Source organism: Clupea harengus, chromosome 11 (genome assembly GCF_900700415.2).
Source record: "Clupea harengus chromosome 11, Ch_v2.0.2, whole genome shotgun sequence".
Lineage (NCBI taxonomy): Eukaryota > Metazoa > Chordata > Actinopteri > Clupeiformes > Clupeidae > Clupea > Clupea harengus.
Genome location: NC_045162.1, coordinates 23,228,741 through 23,244,339, shown reverse-complemented (window position 1 = coordinate 23,244,339; position 15,599 = coordinate 23,228,741). Strand labels below are relative to the sequence as shown.

At 44.9% G+C, this 15,599-nt stretch overlaps 1 protein-coding gene across 1 annotated transcript; it reads right to left on the bottom strand.

The window, feature by feature from the left end:
* Nucleotides 1-474: 474 nt before the first annotated feature.
* clstn3 (calsyntenin 3) lies at nt 475-15,521 on the bottom strand. Its single transcript, XM_031576333.2, has 19 exons — nt 15,313-15,521; nt 14,216-14,282; nt 12,159-12,281; nt 11,577-11,787; nt 10,958-11,166; nt 9,975-10,124; nt 9,512-9,697; nt 8,684-8,971; nt 8,142-8,254; nt 7,572-7,731; nt 6,980-7,039; nt 6,294-6,442; nt 5,917-6,065; nt 4,050-4,276; nt 3,528-3,689; nt 3,178-3,323; nt 2,876-3,011; nt 2,433-2,617; nt 475-2,193 (listed from the first exon to the last, which is right to left on the bottom strand). Exons 2-19 carry the CDS (start codon nt 14,280-14,282, stop codon nt 2,047-2,049), a joined length of 2,868 nt encoding a protein of 955 aa, XP_031432193.1. The 5' UTR covers nt 15,313-15,521; the 3' UTR covers nt 475-2,046.
* Nucleotides 15,522-15,599: the final 78 nt, after the last annotated feature.

Below are 15,599 nucleotides of genomic sequence, written 5' to 3'. Positions count from 1 at the left end.
TCGGTTGCAATCAAACTAAATAATTAATTAGCAAAGTTTTAACAATGAGTTGGTACCATGATACTCAAGTTCTGGTTGCGGAAACAACTATTACTGAATGTAGGCTAGTGGTTGAAAGTGGATGCAACAATAGGGTAATAATGCAGTGGACAGGTTAAGAATACGTGAGGACTCAGTGTTAACCTTTGCGGAGTTTTGTTATCATTTGTTGCTACGTTAGATGCTCTATAACACAAATAGATATTGTCTTAGATATAGATATTGTTAGATAGTAGTAGATGTTCATATGTTGCTGTTCAAATATATTTATCCTTATTAAGGTGTTAAGGCCCACGAGATAGGCACAAGATTTTGTGTTGCGGTTGCTGGACATTAAACCATGTCAATCTGCACTTTAATAAGTGTCTAACGAAACTGCAATACACTTCACATCTTACCAAGAATCAAGAATCATTTACACATTTCACACTTTGACGTCGTCCGAGTGTTTTTATTATGAATTTTTGCCATTTTTTTCAGACGTTATCAATAACAATCAATCAATATAATCCGTATCATTGTATCAATAAGTACAGTTAAATGTCCCAAGAGTAACCATAGTAATAATATACGTTATTAATGCAATTTTATCCATTCTTAATATTACACTGGAAAAAAGCAAACAGGCTTTTAAACTTGACAGGTTATCACTGTACACTGACACAGACAGTGCTAAAGACACACACAGGGGCAAAAGAGAGGAAGAGAGGTGAAAGTGAAGAGACACATGTCTGTACATTCGGAAAAACTAAACAGACCGGGAGGATGAAGAGGGTGGGAGGGAAGACAAGACGGGGGGGGGGGGGGGGGGAGAAGAGAAATGGAGGACGACAGACAGAGGGAGATAGAATTTTGAGCTTGGTGTGGAAAGAAAGTGAGAGAGAGAGAAAGAGTGACAGAAAGAAGTGAGTGTGTGAGGAGATGACAAAACTGAGCAATGTGCCTTCTGTTTCAGCATGATTCAGATTATTAACAAGTTTTTTTAATTACACAATTCAACACACAAATGAATAGACACTCATCAAGCCAGTCATTATCATTCTTATTACTACTACTATTATTATTATTATGGTTTTAAATGACCACCAGAATATTGGAATATGCGTGACAGGAATACAAAAATAAAAAAACAAAACAAAAAACTGAAACTGTCCATCAAATAACACAGATTTCCCTTTGTAGATGCAAAAATAACAACAATAATAATAATAATAATAATAATAATAATAATTCATATTTACATAAATTCAATACAATCAAAACTGCCCAGGTTGAGCTGACATTCTGGATACAGCAGAGGGTTTGTGTTGTGTTATCTTGTGTTATGACATGCCATACTGTGTCATGTGTTGTGTTGCACTGAGTTGTCAGTTGGTGCTAAAGTTATGGTGCAGATTTGGGGTTGCTGGGGAGAACTTGGGGGGGTTTGTTGGGACACACTGTTACTGGCCATTTCGTGATCCTTTTTTGATTCACCATCTATACTGGGCACATATTTGGTAGTAAAGGAATGTGTAGAGAGAAAGGGGAGGAGATTGTGCAGCAAAATGACAAGTAAGCCATTTGTTGGGAGTGTACAATTAGATAACTTTGTGTTAGACTAAAATGACAACATCAGGCCAATATACTTATTGTAACTGTACAGTGAAGATCTTATTTTGTGTTTGTTTATAATTGCTTTACCATTTCCTAACAAGGCCTTCAGATAGGGATGAATAAATGAGTATTGACCACAAGTTCATTATTTCTAGATAATTCATGTCCAAAAAGACCTTTGTGCCATAGTTTCATATTTTGAGAAGAAGTGTAAATGCGTTTGGCATCTCCGATAATTATGTTTTCAAATGTAAGCATTACCTGGTGATTTGTGCATGGTGTTTGTAAGCATACATTCCAGAGAAGAGTGTAGAGGCTCGTTGTGGACACGTGTGTGCCGAGTTTGTGTGGGTGTGATGGTGTCCGTGGTATCCATAGGTGTGTGGGCTTTTCAAAGTGTAGCTGGTAGGCTCAGTAACGCCGAGTGGCATCTCTGCCATCTTTTTTGATGATAATTCTCTGGTCATCACTGCCATCATCAGGCGAGTCTGCCACTTCCTCGTCCTCCTCTCCCTCCCCCTCTGTGTCAGCAGATATTCCCATTTGAGACTCGTAGGACTAAAACAGAGAAACAAAAATGGAGACAAGACTTAACAGGACAAGGATTGTTCAATTTCAGTCTTTAAGTTTTAAACAAAGTGGACAACTTACAGACATCACACAGACATTACCACCACTCTAATATATGGTACGCTATGCTCTTTACTCTCTAGGTTTCACACTGTAATAAGAGATAAGCCTGATCTCAAATAAAACCAGCTAATGTGACAAGTGGCCAACATGAGCGCTGCACCCACCTCCATGGGATTGACAATGATGGTGAGAGCAGAGTCATCCCACTGGCTGCTGCCCTCTTTATCTCCGCCCCCGACACCCTCTCCACGGCGATGGATGGAACGGATTCGGAACACTCCCAGAATAACCATGACAACCAGGAATCCTACGCACACCATTATGATGACCGTGGCTGCACCTGGAACCACTAGAGGCAGAAGTAGAAATATCAGCGGTATGAGAAACCTTTTGGCACACACATACTCTCACAAGCACACGCTCACGCACACGCACACGCACACGCACACGCACACGCACACGCACACGCACACACACACAGGATGGACATAAACCTGTCCAGTAACTCTGCAAATCCTATTGCAGATATTCCCTCGGTCCATAGACCTTCTCCAATACAAACACATAACTCCAAACCCAGAGGCCCAGTGGCGCTGAGTCTGAGTACCTGAGTTGCGGTGTGGGTTGGGTAGTGTGTGGCCACTCAGCTCTCCTGTGTGGTGGGAGGGGTGCAGGAACTGCTGCTGAGAGGCCAGTAAGTGGGAGGGATGGTACAGACTGTCCAGAGAGTGCAGGAAATTCACCTGAGAGACACAGAAAAGGGGGAAGACAGAGACAGACAGAGGAGATACAAAGCCAAGGAGGAAACAAAAACAACAGACATTATGAGAAACAAGAGAGAGACATTTCGTCATGTCATCCATGGGGAGCCATGGTGGTGTGTTTAATGGGTGCCCCTTGTGTGTATACCTCCAGAGTGAGCTCATTGCTGGTGTAGCGTCCGTTCATCTCTGAGCAGGACAGGCGGAAGCGCCTCTCGAAGCGAGCAGAGCCCTTGGCCAGGCGATAATGAATGGAGCGCAGAACATCCTCGTACACTGAGATCGACTCAGCACCTGAGGAGGAGAGGAAGAGCAGAGGGAGAGAGGAAGAGAAATACAGGAGAAAGAAAAAGATAGAGGAAGAGTAAGGGATGAGATTGACTATTCGGTGTTCGACTGTTATGTATCCAGAACCACACACACACACACACACACACACACACACACACACACACACACACACACACACACACACACACACACACACACACACAGTACCTGTGATAGCAATGTAGGCTGTTGTGTTAATGATGTCCAGTCCCCTCTCCTTGATTGCTTCCATATCAACCAAAAGCTCCTCCTTCTCTGGGCTTAACTCCTCCCCTAAGGGTTGGACTTCACATCCATCCAAGGTATGGGCCACAGCATCGGACATAAGGGCTGAGAGACACACAAAAGACAAGGACAGGGACAACATGGGGCATCAGATCTCAAGTTATGCTACCACTTCCATGACACGGCAACTCAGATAAGACCCAAAGAGAAGGGGGGAGGATTAGCACTGAGTAAAGAACAACTCGATCTCAAAGAGTAAAGTTCACATGAGGGAGGCAGATAAAGAGAGCCTGGTGAATGAATGAATGAACCCTGTCTGTTAAACATTAAGGGTCGCCTCCGCTCCCTATTATATCTAGCAGCCATTTTTGACAGTCAAAGCAGTCAGTTAAAAAATGGCTCCTAGTCTATGAGTCAGAGAGCTGAGAGCCCTTCGGGAGCTCATGGATGCTCAGTGAGGCTCACCTCCACCCTCCATGCCCTGGGCGGCCGTGTTCACTGCGTGGGAGAGGGAGCAGACGATGCGCAGCTCAGGGAATAGAGGAACTCCGCGGGGCCCTTCAAACTCGGGAGCGGGCCTGGCCAGGTGAGGCCCCACTCCAGACAGGGAGATCTGGGGGGCGTCGGGCTGGAGGACGACCAGGTAGCCCTCCAATGGCCTGAGAGTAAGACAGCTCTCCTCGTTGAAACACCTGAAACAGACAGAGGCATGTGGAAGGAGATTTAAAGATATAGGTCAATAGGAAAACAACAACATGTGTATTTTGTATGGGCTTGGGAGTGCATATGCCTGATTACAAATAAAAAAATTATATTATTCCAAAGGTTCCAAAGTTCTTATTTGATGCTAAATCTCTGAGTGTGCATGTGTGTGTGTGTGTGTGTGTGTGTGTGTGTGTGTGTGTGTGTCTGCGCGCGTGTGTGCGTGCGTACGGGCGTGAGTGTGTGTGTGTGTGCATATGCATGTCTACAAAGTATATCTATTAGAGAGCAGCTGGCCATGTTTAGCTCAGCCTAATGACTGCTGGTTCACCAGCTGGACATCACGATCCCACGACCTGAAATCTGATTAGTGGAGAAGCGAGCTCTAAAAAATGACATTCAATCCAGCAGGCTCGATATGTATTGCCCATTTCAGTTCCTACTATTATCAGAGTCTCTTTGAGCTCCCACAGCATAGTTCACTGTTACTGTCTGAGGAGTCCTCATCCTCTCCAATTAATATGTTTATGGTCTCATAAAACTCTATAGGACTGGTCAAATTTAATGGCCTGACAGGGACAAATAAAATAGACTGCAACATAAATGGTGTCAGTTAAATGTATGGAGTGTGTTCACTGATAATGGGAAGATCTGACATAAAAAAAACACACAAGTTGTTGTACAAAAACACACTTCGCCATTTATTATTCGTTTTTCAATATTTAGCACAAGCCTTGGCATAAGACATTTATACCTGTATAGCGTGTTTTTCACAATATCTTCTTCAATAAAAATAAGGCACCGTACTAGTAGGCTTATCATTTTTTATATTAATGCAGAATATCATAATATTTTTGTAAGAATGATTGTCTTAACTACCAAACGCCTCTGCATTGCAATGGTTACACTTAAGTTGCCGGTCATTTTAATTGATTTGATTTAATTATTATTACTGTTTACGCCTTCAAATCAGTCAACTGACATCAATAAGCACTCTTTCACACTAAACACATGCCAGTCTTTGTCCTTTTTAAAAAAGACCTAAACTCAAAAGCTGTAATGGCCAACTCCTCTGATGCTTGACCTTGATAATGCAGGTCGATGTTTATGCTGAACGTGTCACCAGAGACTGCTTGTACAAGGGAGAGCGTCTATCTGTATTCCAGCGAGAGGCTGACTTCAGGCTGGATACACAGAGTACAAGGTCAGGAAATTGGTTCTAACCAGACAGTGAGGAGGGGGAGGAGGGGGAGGAGGAGGGGGAGGAGGAGGAGGAGGAGGAGGAGGAGGAGGAGTTTTGGTTCCATGGGGTTACTGTTGTTTTCCTCTTGCTCAGGCTGTATGGTTGCCGGGTGCTTATCATAGTGCTTACGACAGGCTCATGGGCTTTCCTCATAATCTATTCCTAGATTTGTTCATTTCTTGGGCAGAGGGCGTACATATGCTAATATGCCTTTTCTAGAAGATTCTTTAACATATGTCGTAGAAAACTTTATTAAACATAAAATTTTCATGTTTGATAAAATTTTATATTTCATTAGCATTCTTATTTAAACTAGCTTACACGGGCTTATACTCAAATCTAGGCATATTTTAGAGGAAATGGCCTTTCATCAAAAGGGTGTCTTACCTAAGGGAGGTGGTGAGTTTGAGGGGCCTGACCCCAGGTGTGGCGAAGCGAAGAGAGTTCCTGTAGGTCACCTGCTGAACGGCGCGGTTGAAGCTCTCAATGTCATCGCCCTCCAGTACCAGCACTGACTGACTGGGGTTCACATGCACCTGCACGAGAAGGAGAAGATGACATTGAGAGAGGGAGGAGAGAGAGGGAGAGAGAGAGATGAGGGGAGGGGGGGGGGGGCTTTGCATGTGATTTACCACTTTAATTAATATGTCAATCACATGGTTGTGAGAATGGATTCTGTCTCCTTCTCATCAGCTAGCACCACTGTCAGCGTTCTTTAATATTGGTGCGCGTAGGCCTGGGACCCTCACTAACAAACTCATTACCTTCATGCCAGAGCCTAGCGTCTCCAGATCCCCAAAGTCCAGCCCCTCTCTGCAGGCATACAGACACTCCACAACACTGTGAGGCTCCACACTTCCTGGACGCACGGTTACCCCAGACAAGAGGCCTCGGTAGCCACCGACGTATTTGACTGTGAGAGCAGAGAGCAGCAAAACATATCGGGGGTGAACGTGCGAGGATTACAAATGTGAGCCGCATACCTGTTTTCCATTTTCCTATTTTCTATTATCTGTGTGACTGACAGGGTGTTGGCCTCTCTCCGCCTCCACCACTGCCCCTCAGAACCCTGAGTACATCTCTGAACATCATGAAAATATACCCACAGTCCTTGGGTAAAGAGACACACACAATCACACACATGTGCACACACACACACACAGAGACACACACACACACACACACACACACACACACACACACACACACACACACACACACACACACACACACACACACAGACACAGACACACACACAGACACACACACACACACAGACACACACACATTCTCACTTTCGTACACACACACACACACACACACACACACACACAGACACAGACACACACAGACACACACAGACACACACACACACAGACACACACACACACACAGACACACAGACACACAGACACACATTCTCACTTTCGTACATCTGGCTCCCACTTACCTGTGTCTCTCCCCTCAGGAATGGTGTTGTTCAGGATCTCCTTCTGCTTATCCTCAGGCTCTGGGGGATAGAGGGAGAAAAGAAGAGAGAGAGGGAGAGAGAGAGAGAGAGACACGAGGAAGAAAGAAAGAGTAAATTAGAATGGATGGAGGTGTTAGTGGAGGTAAAGAGAAGTACAGCAGATGGAGTGGGTGGAGGGAAGACAAAGAGACACAGAAATAACGAATGGCAAAAGCAAAGGCTCATTATTTCAACTACAGCCCGATTACCACGCCACCAGTATTGATGGGGGTATTTTCAGAGGTAATTAACTGACAATGTGTCCTCTTTTAGCGATCGGCATGGGCCTAACTGACAGGCAAGGCACCAAGCCCTCTCTGTTGCTCTGTTCAGCTGAATAATTGATGAGAGGGGGGATATAAATAGAGCGAGAGATGCAGATGGCCTGTGTCTCGAATAATATAATTAGATGAAGGAAAGTGAACACTTCCTGTCCGGTGTGGCTGCCAGGCCATAATTGGCTGTTAATAATGTTGCATTGATTGACAAGAGATCTGGCCAGACCAGTGTGAGTGAAGAGTCTGATACGTACCCCAGGAAGCACCGATGACCATTCGCTGGTGTGGGACAGGGTTGGGGATGGCACCGTTGTCATGGATACGAGCAGGGTCAAAGGTCACCCCATCCACGTAGAGTGTGACGGAGGGGAACTGCACACTGAGGGACAGGTGATGCCACTCACTGTCACAAACCTTCCCAAAGTGAGATGGAGCAAGGCGAGAGGTTAACAGCGAGATCAAGAGGGTGAAGAGAATGAGGCAAATTCAAGAGGGAGGGAGATTTGGTTAAACTCCTCTCGTGAACAGATTGGGTGCCCCCATTAATCCAACCTACTTAATTTCATCTGTCAGACCAGACCTATTACCCCACCCCAAATCACTTAAACCCCACATGATGAACACACACACACACAGACAGACACACACACACACACAGACACACACGCACACACAGACACACACGCACACACAGACACACACACACACACACACACACGCACACACACAGTGTCTGCAGCACATCACAGACCACACATGAAAAAAGAAACACAGTATTGTTATCCAGTGTTTAAGCCCCAGAATGTCAGCATTCCTGAAATCACCTGCTCCAGTTTCCAGAGGAACTTGACAGGCCGGTCAGCAGAGACGTCGGCCCAGTAGAGGAGGGAGAGGCGGCAGCCGTGCACAGACAGTGAGTAGTGGGAGTAGGAGTCATCTGGGAACGGAAGAGGGACACAGAGAGCCGTGAGCCCAATATTCCCATATCTAATTTCGACATGGGTGACTGATGCAAAAAGCAGGAAGAAGAAAAAAAAAAAAACATACTAAGGTACAGGGGTGGAAGAGAATGGAGTGTTAATAACAAGCTGCTGGCTCCAGGCTTTTTCCCTTATCCCTGCACAAATTCTGCTGATCAAGATCTGCATGGGGCATCTGATTAGTGGAATAAGGTGTTTCCCACTTGGGGAGTAAATCTGGCAGGAGGCAGTACATCAAGCTGAGGGAGTGTAGGGGGGAGGGGTGCACATGCATGGCGGTGCTCTCAGGCAGAGAGAAATACATCCATCACACAACGGCCCGGACTTAAGCAGTATGAGAACTGACACCTTAGGACGTGATGACCTGATGAAGGAAATTAACCAACCATTCTTGACTGTGCTGCAGATGATGGTCTCCTCCTCCTTCCGGAAGTTTTTGGCCTGGCTCGTCGGCGGCTGTGTGTTTGCTCCCCCCCTGCGCATCCACAGCTGGAGGGTGAAATGATTTCCAGACACCCCCGAGACGACAGAGTCAGGTACCATGGCGATGTGGGACGAGCCATTGAAGGAAAAGACGAGGGAGGAATCAGAGGAAGGGAGCGTGGGCAAGGCAGCTGTCCAATTGGCTGCCGGGGAAGGAGGCGGGAGCAGGTCAACTTCTCCCCTTACGGCACCTGTACAGAATACAGGACAGAATACAAAAACACAGTTCAAATGGAGAAAATATGACAACTCCTTTACATCTTATCCTTTTGATTAGCCATTATGAACTATTCTCCTTAGTCTCTGCCTTGAAGACCTTGTAGCAATAACATTTGCAAACAGAGTAGTGGCAGGCCTGCCAAAACATCCTGTCAGCATATTGAAGTGCTGCAAAATGGTAATGCCTGTTCTGCATTTTCCACCTTGGCTTTCTATTATCATGCACACTAATGAGACCAGTACCTACCTTCCAGTCTATGTTACTTAGCAACAACAGATTGGACTGACCCCCTGTTTTCCTCAGTAATAGAGATGCTAGGTCTGGCTAAATGCTATAATCTGAGATGATTGTGCAGCCACATAATATCTATCATAAAGTTAGTTGAACACATTTTTGTTTCATGTACATTCTGTTTCTTTTAAATGTAGAAAACATTATTGAACTATTAATATCAAAGCTTTGTGAGGATGATGCAGCTTTTGATCTTTTAAAAGGCCTTGAATGAACTCACCACAAAGCCTACGCACAGACCGGTCGGAATAGCTGTCTCTGTCACAGCCCTTGCCAATATGTCCAGTCTGCAGCTCTACGGTGGCCTGGATATTCCAAACAGTCTCTTCGCATGTCTCCAGGTGTAGAATGGGAAAGAGTGGAATACTACCAGACCCAGGTGTGTATTCAACCCTCTTAGTCCATCCTGGAAGATTACAAACAGTCAGCTGGTGCAGCCACCTGCTATTCAGTTACACATAGTACAAGGCTGGCTGATATATGAGTACAAAGAAATGCTTCTGCATTTCCTAATATCTTCCTCTCACACACTCAAATGATCTAGCTGCTCCACACACACACACACACACACACACACACACACACACACACACACACACACACACACACACACACACACACACACACACAGACATAAAGGCAATACATTTCAGGCCATTGATTAAGCAGTGTGCATTGATTACCGATCCAGCCAGGCTTGCAGGACGGTTTGACCGTTACGGTAACCTGGGCATCTGCCTGGGTACGTCTCTTCCCGCAGTCATAAGCCGTGACCCAGAACGTGTGAACGCGCTGGCGCTTTGAGTCCAGAGGCTCCGTGTTCTTGATGTTCCCTGGGATGGGAGAAAAAGGGGAAGGGGAGAGAGAGGAGAGCATTTACACAGAATTCTGATTCAGGAGCTCAAAATGAGAGTGTTTTCATCAAAGCTATAACAGCCATCCTCTTTCTCACACACATGAACTCAGTTCAAACAGAGAGAGATGAAAGAACAGGGGAGGAGAGACAGAAGACAGAAAGGAGGGAAAGACAGTTAGTTAAGCAGAAAGAGAAAAAGACATACAAGGGCAATAACACAGACAGGAAACATGACAATTTCACTCTTGCAAAGTCTAGGGCAGAACCTGTACAAAAAGGGCAAGAATATGCAATTTCACAAAAAATGACCAAAAAAAAATAATGTGATATCACAAATAAGGGAACATTGGTAAAGGAAAAGAGACAGGAACATAATATGAATAAAGGGGAGACACAATAGAGGAGCTTTCACCAAAGGCCCTGACAAAAAGCCACTGTGTACTGTATGTCCTGTCTTGAGCCTAGACAAAAGGATGAAAAGAACTACATACCCCAGAGCACCATGCAGGGGACCTGCTCTCTTTCACAGAAAAATATGCAGAGTCATTGCTAAAGAGGAGACACATGCTCCTTGTCTCCCTCCATCTCCCTTTCTCTCTCCACACACTTTCTCGCATAATAGAACAAAATGTCCACTACACTCTCTCACCCTCTCACCCTCTCACCCTCTCTCTTCTGTACCTATTGCTCTTACATCAATGCGGCATATTCAGATATTACATTTACACTACCTCCAGAGGTGAAACCTCTTCTAGAGGTTATCAGCATGGCGCATTTTGCCCACTCCATTCTGGGAGCTGTAGTTCTTACCGTCGTTGTCAATGGCGAATGGCACGTCGCGTGTGGCGATCTCGTAGAAGCAGATCTGGCTGTACTGTGGCGAGCAGTCTGCATCTAGGGCCTCCACCTTGACGATGCGGTCAAAGAGGCGACCCTCTGGCACAGAGGCCTCATAGTGGCGCTCCACAAACACAGGGGAGAACTCGTTCACGTCATTAACACGCACATGAACTGTGGCCCTGTGAGAGAGGGAGAGAGAGATGAAGGCATGTAGCCATTATGGTAGTAATGACATTGTGGAATGAATATTGACTAAGGGATTACATGTGTTAACCACAGCCATTTAAACAAACTTCAAAATCATGTTTAGCCATTCATTTGTTTTTGTCTTTTTTTAAAAAAATGTTTTTATTTTATTATATATTTTATTTGTTTCGTAGACAACATGCACCCAGGCAGTACAGGACGTTAACCCTCTTGTGTTGACAGTAAGGGTCTCAATTATTACAGCATAGTCACTGCCACCTGGCTAGAGCACTGTATTCCCAGAAAACCTTGGCAACCACTTTTTTTATGGCAAGGATATTTAGTCCCAGGTACTTTTTGACAGTATTGGCTTTAGGGTGGAAAAGCCTATAAAAGCACTGACTTGTGAGACTTCTTGGTGTTGGCCCCATCTGGACCCTCTCCACAGTCGTAGGCTTGGATAGTGAAGCTGTGTTCCCGCTGGCTCTCACAGTCCAGAGGCTCTTTGGACCGAACCAGACCCTCTCCTGTGGAGCGGTCCAGAACCACAGCCTCAAACTGGGCTGAGCCGGACCCGCTGGGACCGTTGTGGATCTTGAACCCACAGATCTCACCTGGATGATGCAGAGGGAGGGAGAGAGTCAGCTCTTCACAACAAACACCGCAGATAAAAAAAGGAAAAACATTTTCATCTGGTGTAATCTCTCTGCACATTTTGAACCGTTTCTTGACGTCTGTATAAAAAAGAGACACAAACGGACCAGTGAGGTAGCTTCACAGGGTGGAGCTAAAAGAACACGAAAGATGTTTGCAGGAGCTGGCAGGCAGAAGAAGGAATCAACAAAAAAAAGAAATATGCTAAAATGGAGATAAAGGGAAACTCAGATGAACTCAAAGGACATCTGAAACACAAACATAAGGTTCTAAAACAGACCAGATGAAATGCACAAGCCAGAGAAAGATCTAGAATGTGTTTTACTCTCACCTGCATAGTGAAGAGGGGCATCCTTATCCAGGGCGAACAACGGAGGGTTGAGCAAGACTGTGTTGTCATTCTCCATGACAATGCCCTGATACTCTGTCTCGATCCATGGCTTGTGCTTATTTGCTGAGAATGGTGCAGAGGCCAGATGGGACCATGGGTTAAACAGCAATGACAAAGTAAAAATGCATCCTCTCTATAGTCTATTCTTAACACCCACTTATGAGGGGAAGCGAGTAAAGCTAATGCATCATCACGCACAGACACACACACACACACTATCAGTACAAACACTGTACATAGAAGGATAAATAATCTTTCTCAGTCATGCACACGCCTGCACAAATGCCCACTCTCTCCCTTTTTCTCTTTTCACACTCACCCACATGCCCACGTGCACACACACACGCACACACACACACGCATACACAAATATCTGCAGCCACTTCACACCTGTCTGTGCTTGGCAGCATAATGAAGTGTGGGGAGGTTTCACCTTGTCACACGCACGCACACACACACACACACACATCACACGCACACACACACGCACACACAGCTATATTGCACCTATCATTCACACCAACCACTGCCACTTGCCGTTGGCACCACACGTACAAAATGCCAAATTAAATTGGGAGCTTTGCAGAGAAAACATTTTAAAAGGAAATCAATTATTTAATTCTCAAAAGGCTCAATTTGATTTTGAGCAGGGCAATTAAATGTGATGCTCTCAAGTTGCTTAAAAAATCATACATTTATGGTAGTGCTTTCATTAGTGAAAAAAAAAACGCGCTATCTATTAGAGCCTCTGTTATTCAACGCCTACATTAATCAACAGAAATGGTCAGGTTCTAAACGGATGTTCAGCTGATATAGACGAACCCTAACGATAACCAGCTCATGTTCATATTTATCATCCACACGGACTGACCACTTCATCTTTTCCCTCATCGTTCATCTCTGCCTCTTATTTTGTCATTTATTTCGCCATTGCATGCTCTCTCTCTCTCTCTCTCTCTTTCTTTCTCTGTCTCTTTCTCTCTCTCTCTCTCTCTCTCTCTCTCTCTCTCTCTCTCTCTCTCTCTCTCTCTCTCCCTCCCACCTCATCTCACACTCACAACCTCCCTCTGCAATATAGCATTAATCTGAACATCAGGGCCATGGATTACACCCCGGATTACAGACTACGAGACAGCACTTTCCCATCCTATCTCTCTCTCACTCACTGCCTTCCTATCCTCCTCTTACACTGCCTCTCTCCCTAATTTTTGTATTTGGCACAAACTCTGTTTGGTCTTTTCTCCCCACCCTCCCCACCCCCCCCACCTCTCTGGCTCATTCTCTCTTCCTCTCTCCAGCTCGGTGTCAGTGTTCATCCCAGTAGCCGCCTCTGTTTGGATTGAGGGACTTCATCCATTCCAGTCATTGTTATGGATAGCGCTACCTCAACCCTTGTCTTGACAGCTCTCTCTGTCACTTCCTCTATACGAATTTACCCTTCTATCATCCCCCGTCATCCTCTCTCTCTCCCCTTCTCTTCTGCCTCTCCTCTCTCTTTGCCACTCGCTCTCCCTATCATTCTCTCTCCTCCTCTCCCTGCCTTTCTTATTCATTCTAAAGACAAACTGTCTGACTCTGAGTCTCCTTCAGAGTGGTCTCACTAGTGGGAATTGAAACAATGCGCTGGCACTGCTAACCCACCTGAATATTAAAAGATACTAATGAATGACTTCACGGGTTAATATTGATGACAAGACCACATAAGCATGCATGGTAACATTTCAGAAACACTTAGGGGGAGACACGTTTCAATGTGATTTAATGTAGACCTGGTGCTGAATTCATAATTACAACACAATATTAATTATAGTAATATAAGTAATATAATCACATTAAATCAAGGAAGTCGTGGATAGAATATGTCATTAAACTAGTCCACGTCAATTGAACAGACTGGGCACCTAAAAATAATGACTGACCAGTAGATTACTGTTGAGTAGCAGGTGCAAAACAATAATTGTACGCCATGATCAACAGTCAAAAGGAGAGCAACTGACCTTTGTTGCCATTGGCAACCGAAGTCAAGCAAAGGAGGAGAAAGGAGAGAAAATTCATTCTGTCCATCTGAGGGAGGAAGGGATAGGCAGAGGGGAGGGGGCAGGGGGGGGCATACATGCATTAAACCGGTCAACACTTGAATACAGACATATAAACGAGAGGACAAACAGACACACACACACAGACACACAAACTATCAATATCACAGTGACACTGCAATCCTTGAGGATTAGTTCAGTATACCCATATGTATGTATCTTGCATAGCCTAAAAACCAAAAGGCTGTCAAGTAGTTTGCCTTGCCATGCCTCAGAGGCCATACTATTGCAACTGCAGGGGTCTGCATTTAAAACAACTAACTCAGTGATGGTGTAGGGCTACAAGCATCTCAAATGATAACAAATTAAATAGATCATATTCACTGTAGGCTACCGTCAAGTGATGTGCACGGAGGACAGTGATCAGGCCATTGCCTCCACAAACAACCTACACTTATGTAGCCTAGGTGAAGGATATGCATGTTTTATTTAGGCACCTTTTGCCCTGTACTAAAGGGCTTATGCTAGTAATGTTACAGACCCTTAGTGTAACGACATTTGGTAGGTACTGTGCTTGATATTAACGATTTTACAGCCTAACTATATGCCTGTGGGAGAATGCGTAAAATACCCCATGGGCCAAAATCCATCCATAAATCCAGAAAATCACATCCAACTCACGTTAGTATAGCATAATCGACAACACGCCAACAATATGACTAGGTTCCAACTATGATAAAATAATTTTACACTCAAGGATTAGCGTACGTGACACTGATAAATTAAGTATCTTAACGTTAGGTGCACAGGCATGTGTAGCCTAAATGCGACAACTGATCAGTTTTCAGAAAATATAAATTACTACTCATTCCAACGCATCGGTATGGCCGTCCTTAACCTCATTATTTCGAAAACATTAACATAATGTCATTCAATTATGGAAACGTTCACACGACATTGGAATTCATCGTTACCCGCGAGGTGTGATGATGGTACCCAAAACTGCTGCTTCGCAGCATCACACACACACACACACACACACACACACACAAACACACCTTTGGCGCCTTGCTGTCCTCCTCCGACACGGATGCAGACCACAGGTAATGGTAAGCACCTCAGTGCTTCGCCAATCTTCAGTATAGGTCAGGATCTCAAATAACTGTGAAATTGGGATGGGGTGAAGTGCTAGGCTATTAGGAGACCAATGCCCTTGTTTTCAGCAGACGCCGTGCAGAAAAAAAAACGACGGTGCGATAACGCCGATGTCCCCTCCCTCTCACTCCGTTTCTTCACCCGCCCACACTGCGTCTCTCTCTCTCTCTGTCGGCCCACGAGATAGGCT

What these genes read in the sequence shown, in the direction of transcription:
- clstn3 (XM_031576333.2), bottom strand. Translation starts at nt 14,282, where the DNA reads ATGGACAGAATGAATTTTCTCTCCTTTCTCCTCCTTTGCTTGACTTCG. An exon ending in TCCTCTGGAAACTGGAGCAG is followed by an intron (nt 7,732 to 8,141) that starts GTGATTTCAGGA and finishes CACTTTGGGAAG; the next exon opens with GTTTGTGACAGTGAGTGGCA. An exon ending in GGTCATCGGTGCTTCCTGGG is followed by an intron (nt 7,040 to 7,571) that starts GTACGTATCAGA and finishes TCTATCCCCCAG; the next exon opens with AGCCTGAGGATAAGCAGAAG.